This window comes from Typopeltis vanoorti, chromosome 13 (assembly GCF_054136105.1).
Source record: "Typopeltis vanoorti isolate ZY-2024b chromosome 13, IOZ_Tvanoo_1.0, whole genome shotgun sequence".
Classification (NCBI taxonomy): domain Eukaryota; kingdom Metazoa; phylum Arthropoda; class Arachnida; order Uropygi; family Thelyphonidae; genus Typopeltis; species Typopeltis vanoorti.
Window position 1 is genome coordinate 76,626,173 of NC_143561.1, and position 27,015 is coordinate 76,653,187.

Genomic DNA, 27,015 nt, shown 5'->3' on the forward strand with positions numbered 1-27,015 from the left:
TCCTTGTTATCAGATGGCATAGAGCTTCAACATGAACTTCATTTCCTCAAAAGGACCTTTCTTAATAATGGTTTTACTTCAAAAAGTATTGAGAAACTTCTTTTTCATCGCTGTCAACAAACTAATGAAGAGATTCTACTACCCCCCCCCCAGAGCTTACATCTCCTTGGCTTTCATTAGTTCCCTCTCCCCCAAACTGGCTAAAATTTTTAAAAAGTTGCAGAGAAACATTAAAACATGTTTGTCTGCGTTACCTAAACTCCATTCTATCCTTAGTCAACCTAAAGAAAAACATCATCTTCAGTTTCCAGGAGTATACAAGATTTTTTGTAATTGTGGAAAACCTTACTACGAACAGACTGATAAATCTATCCTTCTCGTTGAAGAGGTTGAAGAGCACAAAAGAGACATTTCCTATAACAAAATTCGAGCCAGCGCTCTCGCCAGCCACATCTTGTTCTCTATAAACTCTGATGAAGGCTGCCAACATCAAATAGACTGGTCTCACACTTCTAATATTCACAAATGTTATGATGAACTTGAAAGACATATTCTTGAGTCAAAAGAAATTAACCTTGATTCAACCCACATGAATAGCAGTCTTAGCTACAGATTCGCTTGCCAGATTCGCATAGCTCTGCTGTCCAGTGCTGGCGTTCTCGCGATTTCACACAACCACACATAAACATACAGCTGGAACTGTAGCGCAGACTCCAATTTAAACTGCACTACACTTTTTAGTAGATCTGTTGTTATTATGTAATGTTTCTGTCAGATTAATTTGTATTTTTCTTTGTACTTTGACACCTGAAGAAGTTGGATTACCAACGAAATTAGTATTGTCCTCGTTAAAACTTATTATTTATTATCTCGGTGTTAATTTAAATTAAATTAATAAACACACACACACTGTTGTGCCCCATTTTATGATTTTTATTCTATCTAATAATTTCCGCTTATCTATGTTCTACTTATCTATGTTGGTGATATCTATGCTTGAGATATCACCAACATTTTTACTAATATCTAAGTTATTTCTTCCCTTAGTATTCCTAATATTTGTATTATGCTGCACCTTTTGGGACATTTAGTTTAAGATATTATATGCAAAAACAAGGAGAAAGAACTAAAATATGCCATAAAGTGTAACTATGTTTCAGTCATGACACTTTATCTCGTTTTTTTAACACATTAATTTCCCACGTGATTAGGTTCCTAATTTTTCAAGTGGTGCATTGGACAGCAATTTCAGACAACTGTTTTATCATTGGACAAAAGGTTTATTAAATTCCTTAACCTGGTACAATTCAAATATTAGTTATTACTCAATTCAATGCTATACTAAATATTTATAAACTGACATTAGCTTATCACAAATAATTAAGCTATGATCCTATAATGGGTATTACGATCATGCCACCATACACATTCAACACATAAATTCATTTGATATGGACATATAAGATTAATTCACACTATTTAACTATCCAAACTTAAGTAGATTAACTAAACCATTTACTGCACTGACACATAACTATAACATTTAAACTTTCTTATACAATATAATAGACATGCAAAATTCTCAGGACACTTAATTACTCATATAATATTAACATTAGTAAGCTTACTTTCATTATATTCTGTCATATACTAAAGTCCTAGTATTGTTTTCTTGGTCACTTCAACAGTTCAGTATTAGAATAACTAATACAGACGAATCTTAGTTAACACGATATATTTTACAGTACCTTTCTTTCTTGAATTTTCCGTATGGGCCTCTACCTTTTTCTGATCGAACTATCTTGGTATAACCTCTCAGATAATCTGTTTCTCCTACGTTCCTTTTGGCATTGAACTTTGCTTACGTGGTCTTAACCTCTCGTAACTTAGGACACACTTTGAATCATCTATATAACAGCTGTACAACTTGTGACGTGGACATCGATTTCTTTACTTCTTTCCCTTTCTCGTAGTTGACACTGGAGTTGAAACACAAAGAATATGCTTTCTTTTCTTTGACTATATGGCATTCCTCACTTCTTACATAGGAAGTATGGAATCGAAATCCCTCTCACTTTCGTTTCCGTGTTGTGACGACAGAAATATAACCCCTATCTCGCCACTCAGAAAAACACCGTGAAATCCCTACTAAAGAGCTGGCGAAGAACTCTCCTGGAACAAAGCCAAAAGCCAAAAAAAAGGCCTAAAAAGCCCTATGGGGGGGGGTTCCAACCCTTTTATACTTGCTCTCCTAACGGCACCCTCTTTAACTTCTTTTCTCCGCCCCCCCTACTTGTTTTTACTTCACCGACCAATTAGGGTGGCGTTTTTTTTTTTTCTGCCAAACGTCCTTTGGTCTGCGAGCCAAACGATGTCTCAATCCGGGAATTGGCCCTGAGCGATAGTCTGTTTTTGTTCCGCTAGCCTCTAACTTAATCCCCTTTCCAAAATTTTTCTATGAATTCACTTAATATTTTTAATCTCTAGCCTCTCACATACCATCTCTTATGACTAATCCTTTTCTGTCTTATTTAGTTAAATTTTCTCTTTTATATCATATTACAATATTAATATATTCTTTCCTTTTGTTAGTTAGTTCAACCAAACACCTTTATTTTATATATATTTTATTGGATGCAAGAATATTTCCTTTTTCTTTTAAATAATTCATTTAAATTACTATTAGCCTTTATGCAGGGTTTTTAATTTATTTCTCTTCATGTTACACCATGATAGCTGAGAATTCTACATTCTTAAGATATCAGGTGTAACAAAGGTCTCCCCTTTAAACAAAAATTTCTTTAAGAGAAATTTTTCTTACGAAGTGTTGATTGGCCTGGAGGGAGCTAAGTACTTCTCCAAACTAGATCTGAGCTCTGGCTGTTTCCAAATTCCTTTGAGGGAGGAGGACAGAAAATACTTTGCCTTCACCACAAGATGGCAGAGGTATCAGCTATGTTGACTACCTCAGGGAGCTGGGAACTCAGCCATGAGTTTTCAGAGCCTGATGAATTCTGTGCTATCTGATATGTTGGGAGAAGGGGTTATCTGTTTCCAGGATGATCTTCTGGTTTACTCATCTTACGTCGAGGAGCATAAGAGACTATTAATTGGGGTCATGGAAAGACTTAACAGAGCTCAGTTATCCCTAAAGTGTTCCAAATGCCAATTTTTTCTCAAGGAGGTAGAGTATTTAGGTCACGTGGTAAATGAACACGGTATAACACCCACAGAAGAAAATGTGACTGCCATATTGAAGGCAAGAACTCCCTCAACTGTAAGGCAAGTTAGGAGGTATTTGGGAATGATCAACTTTTATAGGAAGTTCATTCCCGAATGCTCCAAACTGATGGAACCTATAGTCAGACTCACAAAGAAGGGAAGAAAATTCGAGTGGGGAAACGAACAGCAGATTGCTCATCAACGCTTAAACCTGGCTCTAACTAAGTCACCTGTTCTGACCTATCCCAAACTGGGTAGGGATTTTTATCTCTCCGCTGATGCTTCCAACGATACAATCGCCTCCGTTGTAGAGCAGAAAGAGGAAGAGGGACTTTAGACCGATTGCCTTTATCAGTAGGAAACGTTCATCTTCCGAGATAAATGACTCAGTAATAGAAAAGGAAGCCCTTGCCATTGTTTATGCATTAAGAATGTTCAGGTATATGTTATTAGGACAACATCTTATCTTGCGTTCTGATCACAAACCATTGTTGTTTATATCCTCAATGAAGGACAAAAATCAGAGAATCATTAGGTGGGCTCTGGAGATGCAAGAATTTGACTTGGAAATAAAATACATCTCTGGCTTAGCGAACATGGTCACTGACTATCTATCCAGATCTCTGGATGTCGCACATGATAGTGATGTCATTCCTAGTGGAGAGGTGATTTTCCCTATATACAGAGAAAAAGGGAGAGGAAAAGGGGGGATCAATTCTTTAGAACAACAAGTATGGGATAAGTCTCGCATAATCGAAGAGCAAAGGAGGGATCCAGTATGGGGGGAGATTTATGAGAAAGTTTTGAGAGGAGAGAAGTCCCATATTAAAGATTCCTTCAATCACACACTATACATTGATTCGAATGGTCTCTTATTGTCTAAGCAAAGCATCACAGGAAGATGGAAGGACAAAATTGTGGTTCCAGAAAAAATGATCCCATGGGTACTGTTCACCTTTCATGACTCTGATCTGGCAGGTCATCAAGGAATACATAGAATGTGGAATCGAGTTTGTGATCGTTATATATGGAAGGGGATGAAGGGAGATGTAGAATCGTATGCGACTTCTTGTCATTTGTGTCAACAGAAGTCCAGCATTGTAGGTAAGGCTCCTCTCCAGTCCTTCCCTAACCCCAGCATCCCTTTCAGGCTGTAGCCATGGATATCGTGGGCCACCTACCTATCACCAAGAAAGAAAATAGGTACATTTTAGTGGTCATAGACATGTTCTCACGATATCCAGAGGCTGTAGCAATTAAGAATCAATCTGCCCAAACAGTAGCTTATAAATTTTTCAAGCTGATTATTTCCAGATATGAGAGAGAGAAGTGACACCCCAGACACTTCTCTCTGACAAAGGCTCCAACTTCACAGCTGAAGTTATGTTACAATTGTGTAAGTTATTAAGAGTAAAGAAATTGTTCACTACTCCTTATCATCCTCAAGGCAATGGAATGGTGGAAAGATTGAACAGGACTTTAAAGCTTACCTTGTCAAAGATATCCGACCTCCACATCTCGAATTGGGATACCTTTCTGCCTCACACGTTATTCGCATGCAGAACCGCCCTACATACTGCCATCAGAGAGGCCCCCGCAGTTATCCTCTATGGTTTTGAGCCAACATTCCTAGCTGATTTCAGGAATTCCCATGTGAATTCGGGGTTTCCAGATATTGATGATTATCTCAATAGCCCGATCACTGATAATAGAATTGCGTATGAGATGGTGTACGAATCCAGTGAAGCTTGCTCACAAAAGGCAAGAAATTATGCCAACAAATTGAGGAGATACAAGGATCTGAATCCCGGCGATCTGGTCTTGTTAGAACAGAATTCCGTTAATAAAAATGGGGGGAAGTTTGGAAGGAGCGCGGCTGGACCATATGAAATTCAAGAAAAATTGTCCCCAGTGACATTTAAAATAAGAGAGAAAAAAGAACAAGGGAAATCTTGGGTAGTACACTCTGATAGATTAAAACTTTATAAGATGAGGTCCAAAAGGTTGGTATGGCTAGGAGATTCAATGGAGAGCCTATGTAGAAATAGAGGGACTACAAGAGGGGGACAACAGTCCTCGTCAAGGAGGAAACTGCGATGTGAATGCCCACTCAGAAAGAGAGAAGAGTACTGATTATCAAGGAGAGAGGGAAATGCCAGGCTCAGATCGGCAGTTCTCCAGGTTCAACCAGTTTGAGCAATGCATGGGGGAAAGCATAGCAAACAAGCAAATGCTGACAAGAACGGAAAATGGGGTCTATAGGGATCAGAGTGAAGACAGAATGCTAGAACAAACCCGAGACAACCTTAGGCCCCGACAAAATGGTAAAGTAGACCACAGGAAAGGAATTTATCCTTTAAGGATGCATGCCTCTGATAAATGGACATCTGACAAAATCTCAACAAAGGGGTTAGGTATGAGAAGGAAATCAAAAGGAGAGGGATACAGGCAGGATAAAGCAAGGTAGTCGAATTGTGAAGACTCAAAAGGGGATACTCCCCCCCCCGAGTTCTGGACTGGTAGACCGGTTCTTGAATTTTGAAGACTAGACACTCAGGTTAACCCCTGAATGTCAAAACGTTTCAGAAAATGTGACATACAAACGTGACATAAAAAGGCTTATCATTTTATATATATATATAGGGTAGATATATGTTGTGACTGGTATTTACTCGGATTGTAGACATTTTAAATCATAATTTTACTGACTTTTATCTTGCCTTATGTTGGTGTTCCTAGTCAGTAAAATTATAATTTAAAAAAAAAAATATATATATATATATATCAGTGGCGTCGCGTGTCCATTTTGGTTGGATGTGCTGTCTTGGGTTATGCAACCCGCGCTACAAATTTCACGTCAGTTTGAATGTATGCATGGGTGTGCATCAGCAAAAATTTCCCAGGCAGGGGGGGGGGAGCTTGGAGACAAATAATTACATCAATAAATGTCTTTTAGCATTTTTTTAATGTAATTATTTGTCGATTCCAACTATAAATACATTATTTTCAGTTTACATCGATTTTAATGATCTTTAATTCTTGGGAGAAAAAGTATTCAGAATTAATAGTTTTTAGCACAATTTCATATATAAAAAAATTGACTGGCATATTTTATTAAAACTCAACTAATTAATTAATCCCAAAATCCTAAATTAAATTATTTCAATTTAAAAGGAAAAAAATCATAAAACTAACAAGTAAAATAATATTAAATTATATTCACTTACATTTTTTTAAAAATGTATTGTTTAAATTTGTTTCGCTATATGATTACAATTCACACTTAACTCAGTGACTCACTAGATGAGGGCAAACGAATGGTTGCTGTTCACACAGTAATGAAAATTTTTTTCACAAATCAGAAAAGGATGAACCAAAAATAGAACTAGTGTTTTATTGCTGCAATAAAATGCATGTTCTATGGCTAAAACAGGCCAACCCATAATAAAATTTTAAGCAGACAAAGCGTCCCATGATCGAGGGTGTAAGGTTACATATCTCAACCACTTTTACGATTATAATTTGTGGAATTTTTTACTCAATTTCAGGGGGAGTGCCCCATTTATCCCCCACCCTCTGCAGATGCCATGACTGTGTGATTGCAGTTTTATCGATGTATGAAAGTTTTGAGAGGGCATAGTGCATCAGCACTCATCTAAATTGGTCCAATGCAATTAATTTCAGGGTTACTTTGAATACTGTATTTGGTTGGTATATTCGAAATACTCAGATGAAAATATGTGATCCATCATTTATAAGACATGTAAGAATAGGAAATGAAAAGAAAGAATAAGTGTGAGTAGAAATGTTTTCATTAATGGTAAATGAATTATTAATAATTAACATTTGTGATATGTGTCCTATAAGTTGCTCGTTAGAGAATAGAACGATCCTATAAAGTCTGGACATGAATAAGTGAATTCATGATTGCATAATTTAAAAAAAAAAAACTTATGAAGAGACAGGAATAAATATGATTTGATGGAGCAGCAAATCATCTTCTAAAATTTGTTGTACATGTTATGTGTATTTTTCTGGTTTGTGCATATATCTTGCTCCGTTTGCTAAGAATTTTCTTTTGTTTGCTGAGACTCAGTATACATAATATCAGAATTATCCATGCTTTCGGGAATCCCATTCGTTAGTTTTTTTTTTTTTTTAGTATCAGCTTATCAATCTCACATGCTAGTATTTTGTTGTAGATCAACGTCTTATAATACACAGAATAATCATTTTTATTCAGGAATAGATATTTTTAACTGTCTGTTGTTTCCAAAGACTAGAATAAAAATGTCTCTATACTGTTTAAAAACTTCGCAACCTCAACAGATGCTATATTGCACAACCAAGAGAAAAAAAACAATTGGCTTTTTACTCCTAACATCCACTTTCAAATTTTCAGTTCCAGAAAACATGTCTAACAGCTGTTTGTAATATAGCCATTGGATATAGAAAGATCTCAACTCATGACAAGTGACAATGTTCAACTGGATTGGTTGACACAATAACCAATCACAGCTACTAGGTGCTCGGTGAGCTCACCCAGCCTCGCCTTCTCAGTGGTTTAGAAATAATAGAACACTAGGAATTTGACCCGCTGCACCCTCTTTGTATCTTTTCAACGCGCTCAAAGGTGTGTGCATTTTGAAAGCACACCCAGCTATTAACGCCAATGTGATGCAATGTTTACGCATCGAACAGTGTCCTCTTCATGAACCACTAATGCTTTTACCCTTGTGAAGAGGACAATAAAGCATTAGAATATTGTGTTCAATTTTAGGAATCATGGAGAATTTAGGAGAACCTTTAATGGGAATTAATGCAAAAATATCATATCAGTGATACTGATATTTGATGGATGAGCACTGCACACCTAGCATGTCTGGAATATTTACCCCTAATATGCGCACGCACACACATTAAATTTTGTATTCATAAATTACATATATTGATAAACACAAAGAGTGACATAAACAATTGAACAAACATGTGTAGACATAACTATAGCGGCGTGCTTCGTCACTCAGTTTTCAGAAATTGATCATTGATCAATTTTTCATTATTGATCATTATCGCTATTGCCAACTTAGCAACTTTGTTACTAGATCTAGCGACTTTTGAGCTCTCATAGTGTACCCCCAAAAATTTTACTATGTACCCCCCCCCCAAAGGGGTATGCGTACCACACGTTGAGAACCCCTAGTCTAGATAGTAGTAACATTCTTAAATTCTTGAGGGTGTTGCAACTACAGTAATCCTCCCAACTTGTACCTACCTGTTTATTACCACTTCTAATATATCTTCTCCAATGGAATGCATAGTTTTCTCGCCCTTAGTCTTACACATACCCATTCTGTCAACCTGTAAATTCTGGAGGGTCATGCCATCGTCATCATCCTTTATTATAATTTTCTCAAACTTTGTGTTACCAATATACCACTGAATATTTGAACCCACTCACTATATCATTTAGCAAAACTTAAATGATACTGGCTTAGAAAGCACCCTGTGGGATGCCACTTGTTATATAGTCTTTCTTGTAGCCATTCTTTTATCCATTACCTGCTTTCTTGTCATTCGGATGCTTTGCAAAGCCTAGAAATTGAATAGACTTAGGTGTTGGACATTATTCATAACTTATTTTTCATCGTATTACAACACGATGAAAACTATAAGCTGGTTACTAAATTCTAGAAAGATGTTTATTAACCAGCTTATATTTTGTTGGATTTCAAACCAACATCTTCATAGCAAACATGTTACAGTTTACATGTGATAATAATATAATATGCCTTTAAGTATATTGCTAAAATATGAAACATCTGGAAGATTTATTCTAAACCACATCGAGAACTGCACCTATTAACACTCTTGGATCCTCACTCTTGCTAACTTTTCCTACATCTTAACCACCTATGGTAAACATAATCCTGGTAGTAAACTACAGATATTTTTATTTTTTTTAGACAGGGAGGGGGTGGGACGAGTTCTTGTCCTTTCTTGTGTAATGTGCATGAGTTTTTTTGGGGGGGGGTGGAGGTTGGCTTTAGCATAAGAGGCAAGGAAGGAGAGGTGTGTGTGTGTGTGTGTGTATTATCTCTTAAATCTGCTTATGTGTTTAAAAAAATTTTAGTTCTCAAATTCACCCTTAGTTAAACATATCTAAACTTTTTTTAAAAATTATTTTCTTACCTTGATTAGTTGGTTTCTCACAGAACTACCACTTCAAGGTCTTTTCAGAGCTTGAAGTGGCTTTAAGCTATTATTTGGTTTTCAGTCAGGATCATGAACACAAAATTACATATTTGTTCACATGGTATTTTTAATTTCTTGCAGAATCTTCTCCATCTTTAGAGAAGCCTTGATCATTATTAGCACACCTCCTGCCATCAAACAATGATTTTTTATTTGCATTTAATTAATTTACCCATCATTCTCAACTGACATACCCATCTTTTTTGATCACTTGAAATGTTAATGACTTGACTGGCTTGAACAGAAAAAAACAATATTAATTATTGGCAAGTCATACTAAACTACAACTAGTTTTTATATAAGAACCTTCGTAGAATTGCACATTATACTTAAATAAGTAATTTCTACAGTTTTGACAGCACTTTTCTGCCTTTCATCTTCAGATGCACATACAAAAAACAAACTCAAAACTCAGTACAAAATGCATAATGTGTTGTGCTATAGTCATTTATGTGCACTGTTATTCCGACCATGTATTGGTTGATGACAGCTTCCCAGTAGGCACTAGAACCTTTTATGCATGACATGCCCCTGAAGGGCCTTTAGAGACCAAACATGGAACTTTTTTTTTCAACTACTGTAGAACAAGAATGCTCAACTATCTAACCATTTATTCCACCAATACTACAGTATGACAAGTATATGTCCTGTGTGAGTGATTCACATTTAAAAAATCACTTATTTATTAAAGTATAATATGCAGATTTTGTGAGGAAAATTGTCATCCCAGAATGACAATACCTTGTAATATTGAGAAACTTATATCATCTTATAATAATCTTATAACAAATGATAACTTGTATTGTTATCATAACATTAGCTAATGATCATGTTATGGTTTAATGATCCAATATTTTGTCTTTCACAAACATCATCCGAAATGTAATATAGAAATTGTAATAACACAAAAAATAATTGGAAGATATTAGACTTTAAGCCAAAAATCCTAAGAAGTGTATCCTCTATGGGTGCTGATAGGCAGCCTTGACTTGTGGGTGGATGGCCTAAAAATTTGAGTTTCCCAAATTTTGGGAAGTTTCACACAACAATATTTATTTAGATTTGGTTGGGTTTTATTTTATGTTTGTATTTAGTTCTGTGAAACATTTCTTCATTTCATTCTGTGTAAAGAATATATTTTTAAAGATGGATTCTGGCAGATTTTCTGGTTTGAACCATAATAAGATAGGTTGCAAAAACAAGAAACCTTGTATATACCACCTGGAACTTAGAGGGAAGGGAGTTGATAGTTATAAGAGTATTTGGGCAAAGAGTTTCAAATAGGGTTTTGAAAACAGTACAGAGATTATATTTTTTTAAAGTTTTAGTTGTGTTTTCTGAGGTGCTTTGGATATGGGAATAGTGATGGCATTGTTGTAATCTATATCTTGAGAAGGGATGTTAGATACAGGAAAGACCAAGTATTCTAATTTTTTTTTAGTATTAGCCATTTGATAGAGAGGTGTGACAAATAAAGGAGAGCTCAACTGCAAGAGAAGTCAGATTGGAAACAATATGATACCATATTGTTGGACATTGGAGGAGGAGGGGGGATAGCTGATAAAGTTTGAATTTTCTTGATACATTCTGAACCATGTGGTCAAATGGAGAATATCAGTGTATCTTAGCCAAACAGTTGGAGGTTTTGAAGTTTTCCATATAGAAATTGGCAAGGGAGGAGAGAAGGAGAGCCTATTGCTGTACCCTCTGTTCTGCTTATATATTGTCTTTCCAAGTGAGGTGATTAACATAGAAGAATTGAAGGTCCAAGGGAAGAACACTTTTAAGTAAAGTTAAGGTGTCAGAAAGAAGAATATTGGTAAATAAAGAAGTGTTAAAACTAACCATGATATCAGTACCTTAAAACTGAATTATGGATTTGAAGTGGATAGAATATATATACAGGGTGTTCGGGATAAATTTGACAGTTTCGTAAGGAAAAAGAAAATCTTCTTTGTATCTATTAAATTTAATGAATTGACAAAAAAACATTACAGGCAGAGTTAATTACAATACTATCAACAAGATTTACTCAAAATAACCACCATTAGCATCGATCACAGCTTCAATTCTGCTTCGGAACCTCGAACAAGCTGATGCTACAGTCTCCCTGGGAAGGGCCGCAAAAACTGTTTTAATTTTATCCATTAACTGGGCTTTTGTATTACTGGAAGTGCGATTGGTGTCTTTTTCAACTGCGCCCCATACAAAATAATCCATGGGGTTAAGGTCTGGGGAGTTTGGAGGCCAAACATTTGGACTGGTGAAGTCGTAGAAATTTTCAGACAACCATTTTTGACTTTTCCCAGAGGTGTGGCAAGGGGCCGAATCCTGCTGCCATACATACGGCCTACCATTGCCTACCCTTGTTATCCAGGGCTTGACTACAGTTAGCAACTCCACGAACAAAGCCCGAATTCCAATGCCAGGGTTCTTCAACACCTGTTCCTGCAGATTTGCGAGGAATTCTGCTGTACGAACGCAATCAGATCGTCTGCTAGGGATCTTTCTTCTTGCTACATCCTCGTAGTCACCATTGCAAGTCTCTAGTTCATGCCTGATTGTTTTTACTGTATTCAGGGAGCATTGGGCAGCAGTCGTAATATCCTTATTTTGATGGCGGGCACGAATCATCATGATACAAGTTATTCTCTTCCATGATTCAGGTGGGTTCCAGCTATCCATCCTTTCTGACATCTTGTATGTGAATGAAGAAGGGTCCAAACTTTTAAATGAAGAGAAGTGTGTGTTAATACATGTAACTTACGGAAAAATATAATTAATTATAAATATGTCAAATTTATCCCGAACACCCTGTATATATATATATATATAGCCAGCAAAGGTTGGTCGATTGGTAGAGTCTCTGCTACTAATGGCTCACGCAAAAAGTTAAGCAAGTTTGAGCTTAGTTAGAAGAAGGGATTAAATTATTCCCTTGATGAGTTTTTGGATTCCCTGGAGTGTCACATAATAATAATAATATACATGATGAAGTAAGGCTAGTTAGTTGGGAACATTAAAAAGCTAGCTAATTTTTAGCTAGAGGATTGGCAGGTTTATGAATATTGGGTAATCCGTATATCCTGGGACATAGCTAAAAAATATTCAAACCTGAAATGTTTGTTTTTTAGTTAATTCAGCCAGTCATGAGATAACATTTTAAATCTTTTTAAAACCATGTTTTCTTCTGGGGAATTAATGGAGGTCATAATCTAAAGATTTGTATAGGATCGTCTCTGAGCACTACATTCATTTTAGTTGTATTCATTGGTATTGATGACCACACTGGAATTATTCTTATTAACAGTAGTGATTATGATTCTAGTAGTAAGACTTATACATTGGTTAGACATAACTGGTAATTAGTTTACGGAATTAACAACGCATATAAAGTATATTAATTAAAGGTAACTTTAATGAATAACTTCTATATTTTGGCAACGTCACATTGCCATCTTCAGGAACATAAAGATATGGTATGTGCACTCAGGAACTAACACAAAGCAAATGAGGAAGAAAGCAAGAAACTAATATTGTTACTAAAGTCCAAATGGTGCCCTCTTGCAGGCTAATTTGGTAGTCTTGGCAGTTGGGCTGAAGTTCTCATAATGAAAGTCTCCCAAATTTGGGGCAGTTTCATGCACCCAAATTTGTTGAGGTTAGGAACTCTTTTAGAGCTGCTGAAGATTCTTTGAATAATCTTTCGTATTTAAACTTGCTGCGATGAATTATTTTTGTTTTCTTCCAACGAATTTTACGGTGGGTATCTAAGGCATGGTCTGCCAGCCCAGAGCGGCTGTACTGGTGAAACTGGATGTAGTCTTGGTGTTCTGAAATCCTGATATTTGTTGTTCTGCCTGTTTGGCCAAAGTAGGACAATTTGCAGCTGCAAGGGACCTGGTATACACCAGGTTGGTCTAGGGGAAGTGGTTGGTCTTTGGTAGAGCGGATAAGGGATGCCAACTTTTTATATGGTCTGTAACAGGAAGTAAGGTCATATTTTTTGAGGATATTGGTTATTTTCTCAGAGGTGCCCTGGATGTAGGGGATGGTGATAGACTTGGTGTAATCTTTATTGTGGAGGGGGAGGGGGTTGTGGTTTACAGGTTTTAGTATTTTTTGGATTTTTTTGGGGTTATAGCCATTGGCTAAGAAAGTGTTGAGGATGTGGTTTAGTTCATTAGTCAGGGCCTTGTCATCTGAGCAGATTAATTTTGCCCTGTTATATAGTGTAACTGTTGTATAAGTGTAACACTATATAAGTGTACCACTTTCTAACCCTGCTTGGTTAGAAAGTAAATTATATAGCCAAGAAATAATATACTTATTCTTCAAGTATAAGCAAACAAAGTTTGCATGTGAAATATTCCACAACCATGGCTGCTTGTGTATAGAGGCTGATGGCTTCACATCCATTGTCTTAGTATCCCTTAAAGCACTTCCTTTCAGAACCAATCTGGGTAGTGACCCTCCCATAATGCATAGCATTATGCACTTTCAAAAGGAAGTGCACTTTGCATTATGAGATACTAAGGCATTTGATATAACATATTCAGCCTCGCTATACAAATAGCGTAGTCGTAAAGATACTTCATGCATAAACTTTGTTTGGTTCCACTTGGATAAAAGATTAAACAAGATTATCATTTCTTGGCTAGTATAATTTACAAATAATTAAAATAAACATATGTTAATTTATTGACATGATAGGAAGCTACTTGTTGAAAATGAATAGATATGATAAAATTGTTTAATCACAGTCTTTAGCTAAAAAGAAATCTCCTTGAGAAGTTATGTTATATTATGCAGAGACGTTCTTTTGTCAAATTATAATACCTGTAACATTATGATCTTTGTGAGGATAAATATAAGATTTTTTTATATTTTAAATAATAAAATTTTTATTATTTAAAATGCTGACATTTCTGAAGGCAAAAATAATAAATATTATTATGTGAACTACTTTAGGTATTATGATCAGTTAACTGCATTGGAAGCTAAATGTCCACCTAATGAAGTTCAGGTAAGGATTGAAATTTCGTGCACTTTTTTCTCCCCACCCCCTTGTTGAAATGTATGAGTGTAAAATTGTTTAAAAATAGTTTGTCTATCTTGATGATCTTAGCAATTATATTCATGATATGTTAACAGAAGGAAGTTTTCTTATAAGCTTTACACATAGAAACCAACCATCTTAGTAGTAAATAATTTACCAAAGAACTGAGAGTTGGTTGATTTTCTGTCTGTGAAAAGGTACTCCACAAGTATCATACAACCTGATTGTGTTGTGTGGTTTGCTTGGTATTTTTCAGTGCTATACTGTGCTCAGCTAGACATCAAATATAACAGCCATAAATCCTTTATACTAAAGGAAGAAAGAATTTAACAACTTATATAAACCTTGCCATAAAAAGCTATAATTTAAAGACCTGTTCTTGCATCTTTTGAGCCCTAAAGAAATGGTGGATATGATCATTTTGCCCAGAAATAGTTCACAACAGAATGGTGTCATTCACTCACCTTCGGATTTAATGGAATAACAGTACAATTAAATATATGCAAGTTTTAATATTTTCTGTTACAGATATCATATGAAATGCTATATAAAAATTGTGATTACACACAAAACACAGACAAAAACAGCAAGTCGAAGATGTTACATTAGATATAGTCATAAGATGGCATCCTCTATGGGTACTAGTAGCTAACCTTGGTTAAGCAAGAGGTCTTTAGAATTACTGTTTCCTAAATTTAGTGAAGAATTGTACAACCATATTTGTTTAGATTTGGTTGTTCTTTTAAATCTACTGCTCATTCCAAAAAGAGAAAAAAAAGTCATTTGATCCCAATTCGACAACAAATTATAAAAACAATGTACTTTATACACAAAGGGGGCAAACTGAGGAGGGAGTTAGAAGAGGAGAATCAGCTTCATATGAGGTTTGAAAGCAGTGCAGTAATAATATTTCTTTTAAGTTTTGGCTTTTTTTTCTTTCTTCCGAGGTGTTCCTGATGTAAGGAATAGTAATTGCTTCAAAACAGGTATCTAAGTTATCATGTTTGTAGAAATTAAAGATGGAAACTCAAACTTATATAGAATAGTAATAGCATTGAGGATGTAAGGTGGCAGAAGGAACAGTTATTTTGTTAATCGTTTTTTTTTTTTTTTTTTTGCATTCTGGCCATCGAATAAGAAGGTATGACAATAAAGGATAGTTCAGCTATGAAGGAAGCCTGGTTGGAACACTGGTTGTGGCTCTCTTAAGAATTTTTATTTTTTATTATTATTTTTTTTTTTACTCCATATTGTTGGGAGGATGATGAAAAAGTTTGAGTATATATCTGCATGTTTGGGTAGGTGTTCTGTAAACTGAGAGGGTACCATTGGGAAGATATGTGATTAGAATGTCTAGAAAATAGACTTTTTCTATAGTGAACTAGAGATTTTGGGGTGCTACTGTTCAGGTAGAGGAGAAAAGAGTTTTTCTGTATGTTTGAGCCATGTGGCTTAAACATATAGAAATTGGCTATGGAAGGAGAGCACATAGCTATGCTCTCTGTTATATATGGTGTCTTTCCAAGTAACTAACTGAAAATTGAAGAGATTGTTAATGTTGGGATGGAGACATTTTTCAGTAAAGTGAAAGTATCAGACTATTAAATCTTGTTGAAAGTTTTTTCACTTGGCTATGCTATAAATTAAAGATGCCAAGAAATTATATTCTTGATTTAATCCTTTATCTAAGCAAGCGTAAGAAAACAAAGTTTGCACTTGAAGTATTTTCATGACTGGGCTACTTGTATATAGAGGCTAATGACTTCACATCAGTTGCTTTAGTATCCCATAATGCAAAACACCCTTACAGATGTGTATAATACTATGCATTATGGGAGGGGCTATTATCCAGGGTGTGTGTGCGCACACGCACATGTGCACTTTGCATTATAGGGTACTAAGGCAACTGATGTGAATTCATTAGCCCAGTGATTCCCAAACTGTGTGCTACGGCACCCTGGGGTGCTGCAGCACACAATTTGGTTAGTGTAGTGCACCGCACTAATTAAGATTTATTTATTCAACGATTTGATTGTTCAAAATATGTACTTATTTAATACTTTTTACATAAATTGTTTGTGAATATGAAATACGTGTTTCATTTATTTTTTAACTTAACCAACCTAATTGCACCAACTGCTCACTGCAACTGTTAGGCAGGCCTATGTTCTGATTTTGGGTGCCGTGTAAAAATCCTGATACACTAAGGGTACCATGAACCGAAAAAGTTTGGGAACCACTGCATTAGCCTCTATATGCCCAGTTGTGAAGATACTTCATGCACAAACTTTGTTTGTATACACTTTGATAAAGGAATTAAGCTAAGAATATAATTTCTTAAAGGTACTAGAGAAGGACTCTACAACATTAGAACTATTATAGAAAGATATCTAGAGAAGTAGAAGTCTACTTATGTTTTATTGACTACACAAAGGCCTTTGACAATATACAACATGAAAAACTAATCAAATACATCAGAATTTTGGAGTAGATGGTAAAGATACCAGATTACTGATAAATCTATATTAGGAACAAACTGCTTCAATAAAAATATCAGGAGAAATCTCTGACGAATTCTCAGGAAAGAAGGGTGTCAGACAAGGCTGTGTTCTTTCTCCTATATTGTTTAACCTCTATACTGAAAATATCTTTCAGCAATTAGAAAAATTTAAAGGAGTCAGCATAGGAGACAGGAATATAAACAACTTAAGATATGCAGATGATACAGTGCTGCTAGCTGAAAATAAAAAAGATCTTCAAACCTACTAGAAGAGATGCTGAAGTTAAGTGAAAAATATGGATTTAATTTCAACTTCAAAAAAAAATCAAAGCCATTGCTGGTAACAGGAGAAAAAGGGAAAATACCTGATATAAATATTAAGATCAGAGGAAATACTTTAGATCAAGTAGAGAGTTATATAATTTGGGTCAACTAATTGCAGAGAATGGAAAGTGTGATAAGGAAATATTAAGAAGAATAGAAATTGCTAGATCAACCTTCATTAGCATGAAAAACATTGACTTCAAGGGAAATTCACACAAAAGCAAGAATTAGGCTGTCCAAATGCTACGTATGGTCATCACTGCTATATGGAGCAGTAACCTGGACAATATAAAAATATTGTGAAAATAAACTAAAAGCCTTTGAGATGTGGATCCTCAGAAGAATTCTTAAGAGTCCCATGGACTGCCAAAAAAATAAATTTAGAAATATGACAGATGATTGGAGAAGATAGGAATCTGTTGAAAACCATTAAGAAAAGGAAACCCACCTACCTTGGTCATATACTAAGGCATGAATCCCTACAAAAAACACTTCTGGAAGGAATAATACAAGGAAAAAGAAGAGAAAGACAAAGAATAAGATTGGATGGGAAATATTAAGGACTGGACCCTTTTGTCCTGTGAAGAATGCAAAAGAGAAGCACAAAACCGTACATGGTGGAAGCTCATCACAAGATAATTTCTTGCCATCTTTAATTTTTAGACTATTAAATCTGTTATTTAATTGTGCTGTTTTCATTCTGTTAAATTTAAAGGTGAGCATAAACAACTAAAGACATTCATGCTGTCAAAGTTATTAGGCCTAGAGTGGCCTGTTCCAGCCTTAGAAGTCATCGTTGAATCTTTTTAGAGGACGTCCTGGTTTTCTTTTTCCTAATGGTTTGTAATGTAAGGCTTGTTTTGGTGATCTTTCGGTTTTCATTCTTTCAACGTAATCTATCCATTTATGTTTGTTTTTTTTAATTTTTTTCTATTACTGATTCCTGATTTAATTCTTTCATAATTTCTTTTGTGATTGAATAGAGTATACTTTGCAGTTTTTCTCAAACTTCATTTCAGATATTTATCTTTGTCTTTTTATTTTATTGTCCAGATTTCACTTCCATACAATAGGACTGGTAGAACTAACGTATTGTGAACTTTTAGTCTGGTTTGTTTTTGAACTAGATTTGGTTTAAATATAAGAGTTAATTACGCCTGTTATTTTTTAATATTTTGCAATTTTTAGATTTATTTCTTTTTCATATGTAATCATACATCATAGGTAGTTAAATGAATTCACCTGTTCTAAAATCTTATCTATTATTATTTTAGTTCCTATCGAATCTTGTCCTTTAACCCCCCCCCCAACTGGCCACGACGTCTTTAGACATCCAGCTAAATCTGGATATGAATATGTAAAACCCATTGAATAACATGGATAAGAAGTGCAATTTGGTCTCACTATTTTGTCCACCTGGGCCAGTAAGGAGGTTAAAGGCCATTGTTTTTTTTTTTGTTTTTTTGTTGCTATTTTTTTTCGTAAGCTTTCGCTATCTCATTTAAATTTAAAATATCTTTCTGTATGTTATCTTCAGAATTTGTAATTATTTGATCATCAGCAAAAAAAAAGAGCATGTTTAAGCTCACAGCAGGAGAAAGTATAATACCTCGATGGAAATTTTTATTCCATTTTATTATTATTTTGTTTAGATAAATATTAAAAAGAGTTGCTGAAAGAGGACATCCCTTTCGGATTCCTTGGTTTATCTCTCTCAGATGTGATAGTTGATAATTTATATTTGATTATTTTCATATATACTTATGATAGCTTTTTGAATATTATTTGGTATTAATTATGATTATGATGTATCTTTTTTTTAATATGTTAAATAAAAGAAGTCTTTTAGCTTTATCAAATGCTTTTTCAAAGTCAATAAATGTGATATGTTTCTAAATTGTATTCTCTTCTTTTCTCTATTATTCATTTTAGGCAAAAAGCTGGGTCTATACATGATCATTCTGTTCTTTTCTAAATCTATTTTGTACTTCTAAAATAAAGCTTTCAGAATATTTTATTAGTTTATTTAATATTTTGCTATATATTTAGTAACAGGAATTTAGAATACTTTCTATCCTATCCTATTCCTTCAGCCATACGGCTGGTGGGGGTAGCTACATGCTACCATACTAGGGGGATGATTATGAGCAAGGTGGTTTCCCATTTCCTTCCTTGGTGTAGTATAATTTATGACTGCAGCCGTGTGTTCCTGGGACCAGTTTGCCTGTTTTGAGGGATGAAAAATCTGAGTTAATGGGAGAAAAAACCCCTCCACTACCATATGAGACTGGTTAACTCACCTTTAGTCGAAAGAGACCAGATAAAGGTTCTTCACATCACTGATGGGAATTGAACCCAGGTCTTTCTGACCAAAGGACTTTGTCTATACTGACTGAACTACTGAGGCTCCTTAGAATACTTATACCTCTATAATTTTTAGGATCATCTCTACTACCTTTTTCAAAGATAGGGATCACTATTGCTTTTTTCCATTCTGTTGGTGGGTTACTTCATGAAAATCCTTTCCTGGTGGGTTATTTGTTGAATAGATTTTATTTAAAAATAAGAGTTTCTTTCCACCTTATTCCTTCATATTTATATAATTCTGAACTTATCTTCTCCAGGTGATTTTCCATTTCTTGTTTCTTTTAGGCTGATTTCTAATTCTTTAGTTACATTTCATTTTCATTAAATGTTTGCCAGTTATCTTATAAAATATTTGTGTCCACAATTCTGTATAGAAATTTAGAAATTCTAATTTCAATTCAATGTTTAATTATATATTGGATTTTATCCTTTATCCACGTGTTAGCAAACAAAGTTTGCTCCTGAAGTACTTTCAGGACTGGGGAAACTCGTGGTAAAGGTGGTATAAGTTCTCATCACTTGCCTCAGTATCTCTCATAATGCAAAGAACATCTCCTTGCAGACATGTAGAATGCTATGCATCAAGGGAAGGGCCACTACCCAGACCGATTTCGACCTTTATTGAGGTCTCATCAGTGGGAGCCAGACCCAGAGGTGGTGATACTAAGGTGAAAGTAATGGATAAGTCATATATTTACCTATACCAGTTGCCAAAGTGATCCACATAGCCTTTAAAGGAATACGGAGAACCGATCAGGGCTTCTGACCTAATGTCCAGTCCTCACCTTCTTGTAGTGCATAATGTTAGGTATCTACCTGGATACTAAACGAACTAGGATGGAATGGCAATTTGGGATTTAGATGACTAAATTGTATTCTTATTGGCTTAAACCAAAATATAAAATGATGGTACAACATGACAGATTTTCATGCTGGCTGCGGCATCGTCTGATTAAATAAGGCCCCCATTGTTTTCGTCAGGGAACCAGGGCAAACAGCGAGACGTCAGCTACCGGAACAAATCCTAAAACCCACCCATCACAAGAGTTCAAGATCGGTACTATCAACATGAGAAGCCTGATTGGCAAAAAATGGAGCTAGCTGAGCAATTGGATAAGTACCAGATCGATATAATAGGGGTGACTGAAACAAAACAGTCAAAAACTGGTCTTTCTGAGCAATAAATACAAAATGTTATGTTCAGGCAATCACAATCAAGGAAAAGGAGTAGCCATAGTATTCAACACTAAATACAAAACTAGTCTTGAATGGCAGGCAGTCTCAAGTAGAGTGATGTGGGCAAATATGAGAATGGGGAACTGCACAATGAGACTTGTTTGTGCCTATGGTCCCACAGAAGGTTCTACTAAGGTAGAAGTGGAGGAATTTTTTGAGGCTTTAGAAATAGCAACTGACACAATGAAAAAGAAAGTTAGTCCTTGTTGGGGATCTAAATAGCAGAGTAGGAAATGATTGTCAGACAGAAAAATATATTGGGAAAATTTGGAGAAAAGAGCAAAGCTAATAATAATGGCAAATACCTGTTGGATTTCTGCTCAGGAATGGACTGGTTATTACTAACACCATATTCCAACATAAAAATGTGCACAAATTCACATGGAGAGAAGAGGGAAAGGAATAAGAAAAATCTCATTGACTATGTTATTGTTGATAGTGATGTTTTCTCCCTGGTGCAGGACACCAGAGTGTACAGAGGATTTGAAATTGGAAGTGATCACTATTTAGTCTTGAGCAGGATAAAACTGAATTTCGTATTGAAAAGAATAACATGTAAGAAAGTTTTAAAGCGAATAAAAGAAGAAACTCGAAATGCAATTTATTGTCAAGTTGAAAGCAACATGATTGTGACATTAATCGCATGAACGTAAACATGCAGAGTCTTAGTAAAAATTTAATTCAATGCTCAGAAAAAATCGTCTGATTTCATCCCCCCCCCGTATGATTAAATAATTCAATCAGGCAGACGGGCCCGAATAAATAACGTGGCCCACGGACCATATGTTGTGCAGGCCTGCTCTAGAGGTTACAGTGTCCCCTGAAAGAGGATTAGTATATAAATGTATTAATCCTTCCCTCCCTCCCCTCTCTTTTTCTATTAACTGGAAACTTGGTTACCTGTACTTCGTCACCACAGGGGGATTTGTGGTGGTTAAAAATGATACTTGCGCATGTTCACTTCTTAACATATTATAAACACATAACCTTTCTTGGATGCAATTCACATATAAAGGTTACTAAAATCCCTGGATTCGTATTCAGTCTAGGATGAGAAAATTTTTTTATTAAAAACTGTTCAGAACTGAAGGTGAGTTACCTAATCTCACATGGAGGTGAGAAGGATTTCTTTCCTGGAAGCATATGTTTTCCATCTCACAAAACAGGCAAGAGAACACAGCATGTTATACTGATATCATAGCCTTGGTTATTTTGGTTATAATTACATCCCACCAGCTATTGGTATTTTGGCCAGGAAGACCCAGATTTGAATCTCGTCAGCAATTCAAGAAACAAGCATTTTCATTAATGGTAAGTTCATACAGAAGCGGCAAAGTTTTCCTTACCTTGTCTTGTCCTCCCACATGCAAATCACCAGTTGCCAAACAGAAAACTGGGTGGAATATGAATGCACTAACATAGAAGACTGCTGATAGGATAAAAAAAAAAAAATTTTAACCTAGCCACTCCAAAATAAAATTAAAAAAAAAAAAATCCATCATAGATTAGTGCTGTGGACATGCTGGATAGATAAACAAGATTTTTTTTCAAGCCACTTCACATTTAGTAATATTTAGTGATTTGAGCTCCAATCATAATCTGTATAATAGCTTTTCCTAGGATTCAGATAGTTATTCCAAACATGGTATTTTTAATTTTATTATTATTATTACGTGACACCTCCAAGGAGTCCAAAGACTCATCGAGGGAGGGCACTCACTCCATAATACTCAATCCACTAACTACAGCATACCACAACTACCATCATCATCTACACCAATGCCATCTACTACCCACCACTATTAATATTTTCAGACAGTCACAAACATCCATACCCATGGCAGGATTCGAATCTGCAGCCTTTTGGCTGGAGAGCAGATATGCTAACCACTCTGACAACCAGGCAGGTGAAATGAAAGCACGTGGTAAATGTCTTCTGCACAGATAACAAAATATGAACCTTTGTGACCAGCTTAAGACATTAGGTGGCAGGTGCAAAAAAAATCATGTGGAAAGTTCCTGGCAAGTAAATCAGTATGTGCCTTTAGGAAATAAGGGAACAAGGTATTCTTTTGAAGTTCCACCATTGTTCTAAATGCAGAAATTCATAATTTTGCTATGTATTAATTTTTGTAAAGAAGGCAGAAGAGAGTGAATAGCAAGTCAATGTTTTGATTTAATGCCATCTCGTTTTGAGCTGAACAGAATGAGGAAAAAAATTACAGGAAAATATGATTTATAATATCTGTTAAAACTTGCCTTTCATGGTAAACTTTAAAGTTTCTCTGCTTATTTACAAAGTAATTTATATTCTTGTTTTATTAAGTTGTTTCAAGTAGTCAGTTATGAAGATACTTAAAAGTTCAAGCTTTGTTTACTTATACTTGGTTAAAGGATTAAACATGTCTTTAATCCATTATTCACATTGTTTTAATCCTTTAAATTATATTAATATAGACCCAATTCTCCATTTACACGGTAGATTGGTTCCAGAAAAAACCATGTATTTTCATATGCACAAGAATACAGTGCATATGAAAAACCAGATACGAACAATAAGTTATTTTCAAACAGAATATGTGAAAATCAATGAATAAAACTATTTAATTTTAATGGAATTTTTTTTAATTTTAAATACTTATTTAAAATATATACTTATGTATCTTTCTTAAAGAAAATAGTGTGTCACTAATAAAACAGAAATTCGAAAAGACTCAAATACACTGCACATATAGTTATTAGTTAAATTTTACTCTCCGTCACTTTCAGACAGCAGTTGCATTCTTTTGTGTGAGACTGGAATAAAATCACTTCCATCACTTGAAACACTTTGGCCTTCTTGTTCACACTTCAGTGGCAAAATTTTTTCTTCAGTAAAAAGAACTAAATTAGCACTAATTTCCAATAATTTTGAAGGTTGATTATTTTTATTTGTTTTTTTTTTTTTTTTTGCCACGAACTGTAATTAATTGTTGAGATCCTGTTTTGACGAACTGTAATTAATTGTTGAGATCCTGTTTTGACTAGGTCTTTGTATAATTCTTCATAATGCACCATACATGACTTCAGTTCACATTTAAACTGTTCAACTCGTTCAGTATTTGGATCATGTGTAAGAAAATGACTTTGCAATTACTAGCCATTTGAAGCCCTTCTTTAATTACTCCTGCAGTGAGTGGAATCTCTTCATCACTTTTTTCTTTTTCATCAAGATTTTCAAGGACAGCTTCTATTATTTCTTCATCACTAATAGCCTTGTCAACCATCAATTCTTCTTTATCTGCAGATGAAAAATCATCAAATCCTTCTCTGCCAACTGCATGTGCTAATCTGATGGTATTGGGATATTCAGTTGTATGCAAAGGTACGGCGTTTTTCTTTTTCACACATTCTGACTAAGTAGCTTTCCAGCATGCATTTAAAGTTGATGGTTTCAATTCTGATAATGCCAATTTAGCAAGTTTGATGCAATCCAAAGTAGAAAATTTTTTCCACACATCAATAACTGTCAGTAAATTATCCTTATCTAATTTATCCAAAATGTATTGGAATGTTCTTATGTAGTAAGTTTTGAAAGTAGCGATCACACCCTGGCCTAGTGGTTGTATTAACCCGGTGCTGGTGAGGTGGGAAAATGTAGCAAAAGTGTTAAGGTGGGGTCCCACAGACCCAGCCAAATAATGCAGTGTATTATAGAAATCCATATTTTTTAATCAATATTAGATTACATATTGTTTAAGATTCTTCCTCAGTCTTGTTCTGTATCAGACTCGTGGTTACTGACTAATTCTAAATCAATTTCACTATCATATCCGCTAAATGGCTCCTTGTCTGTCAAAGTGTCATCTATAAGTTGACGTAACCTCTTTTCTTCCTGCTCATAACTCATCTGGTAAAAAAAATATATTATTCTCAAAATACCCTCTAAATATTTAGAAAACATATTTGCTTATAGTTGATATGTAAAAATATAGAAGAGACATAGTAGTAACGATAATATTTTAGTAGAATATACATGAAAACAATTTTTGTTTTGGATGTAAATATAGTCACACTTTTCATAAGGTGGGATCTGGTGGACCCTAAGCACACTTTACACCTCTGCACACTAAGCTTGCTTGTGCCAACAGCCTGTCGTCTATGGTGTTGAGTATTAGGTTATGGGAGAGGAAGCTATATTGAGGCATGACTCACTGCCATGCGTTGTTTAAAAGTTATAGTCAATTTAAAATCTTTGGAGTCTGTGATATTCCACCTTACTAACGCCAGGTTAAGGATGTTGTGTGGCAAAAAACAAAATTCTACATTCCGGTGTTCTAAAACAGGATGGCCAGGCACATTGTCTATAATCAATAAAACTTTAAAGTCCAGATTTTTTTTTTTTCCCCATCAGATAGTGTTTAACTTCTGGAACAAAACAATGATGGAACCATTCATTAACAATTTATTTTGTAACCCAACCGTTTTTGTTTGTCTTCCAGTGCATTGGTAACGTATTAAAATCCACACCTTTCATTGCCCGTGGTCTTTGGGATCGATTAATGAGTAATGGTTTTAAACATTTCGAATTGTAAACAAGAAATGATTGTTTAGCAAACAGCTTAACTCCTTCCAAGCAGCTTTATATAGGCAGGCCTCTGCTAACAGACCAACTTAACTTCGAGGAATCAGCATAGCATCCTTCTGCTTTCAGGAACCAACAGCAATTGAATATAACGGATCATCTGTTGGCTTAACTTTGGGGAATCATAATTACAAAAAATTATTTTTTTTGTTGTCGCCATAATTGTCTACATTCTGTAGTGTACAGTAATCCCTGATATTTAAAACATCAAGGAGGTCTAGGAAATGATAATTATAATAGAAATACCCTTTTTAACAGAATTTTTAAAAATAAGCACATAGAACCATGTAAAAATAGAATTACTTCTGTTTTCTAAACCATGCTATTTTGAAATTATGTAAAAAAAAAAAAGCCATGTAAAAAGAAAATTAGCTGCAATTTGATTTCTTTTGTAAAATTTTTAGAATTAAAATTAGACACTTGGAAACATTCATTTAGCAGAACAGATGTAGAATATTTTGGAAAACAGTTCCAAATGTGATCAGAATTCATTATGAATAATTATTGAGACAAACTACCATGTTAGAGAACTTACTTTAATTAGATTAAAATATTTGATGTTTTAACCTTTACCTCAAAGCAATTCTCAGAAATGCACATAATATACACTGGATCACAAGTTACTTCAGTGCACACTACAGTGTGCTTGCATATCTATAACCTATCTTGCATATTAAAATAGGACGTACAATCCCAAAATGAAAAGAGCAACACAAATGACATCAAATTCCTTCATTACCAAAAGTAGATGTAGTTCTAGTTTATTCTTGACTTTTTTCCCTCTGGTTGCCAGTCTAAGATCAACGGTTGACTAAATCAATTTCATATAGCCTGCTGTAATGTATATTGACATAGCTTGTGATCAAGTTTATTCAGTAATCCTCAGGAATATCTTGATATATAGATTGAATTGTTGAGTATTATTTTAAGCTAATTAAAGTAAGTTTTTTAACATGGTAGTTTGTTTCCAAATTATTCATGAGTGCCAAATGTTAAACATCTCTAAGAATCAAAATAACATGACATGCAGTATTCATTGCCTGGTTAGTTTCCTGTTTCATTACATTATAATTAGAACATAAACATCTCATATGTTTGTCATATATTTATAAAATTCATAATCATCATCAAATTCCTGATATGTACCTTCAGGGAGTATACATGATATTATGATAGTATGACATGAAAAAGTTACATCATCAGTAACTAGACAGTTTACCTCCATATTAATCTGTTGTGTGTCAAGACTCCAATATTATCAGATCTTATTTCTCTCTTCTGGCCTCACCCTGCTTATTGTCACTCAACCTAAATCTTGGTCTTTCTGTCTTTTTCTTGGAATTCTTGCAAAAAGAACACTTGCTTTGCTAACCTTTCTTTGCCCATTATGTTTAAGTGAAATTAACTCTCACCTGAAATTAGCATTTA

General features: G+C 34.8%; 1 protein-coding gene across 1 annotated transcript in view; it reads left to right on the forward strand.

Moving 5' to 3' along the window:
- ALiX (programmed cell death 6-interacting protein-like protein AliX) overlaps window positions 1–27,015 on the forward strand; it is a 200,917-nt gene that overhangs the window by 23,979 nt on the left and 149,923 nt on the right. Inside the window, exon 2 of the mRNA XM_090402630.1 lies at window positions 14,449–14,503. Coding sequence (XP_090258756.1) covers window positions 14,449–14,503 — 55 coding nt within the window. The remainder of the gene's footprint in view (window positions 1–14,448; window positions 14,504–27,015) is intronic.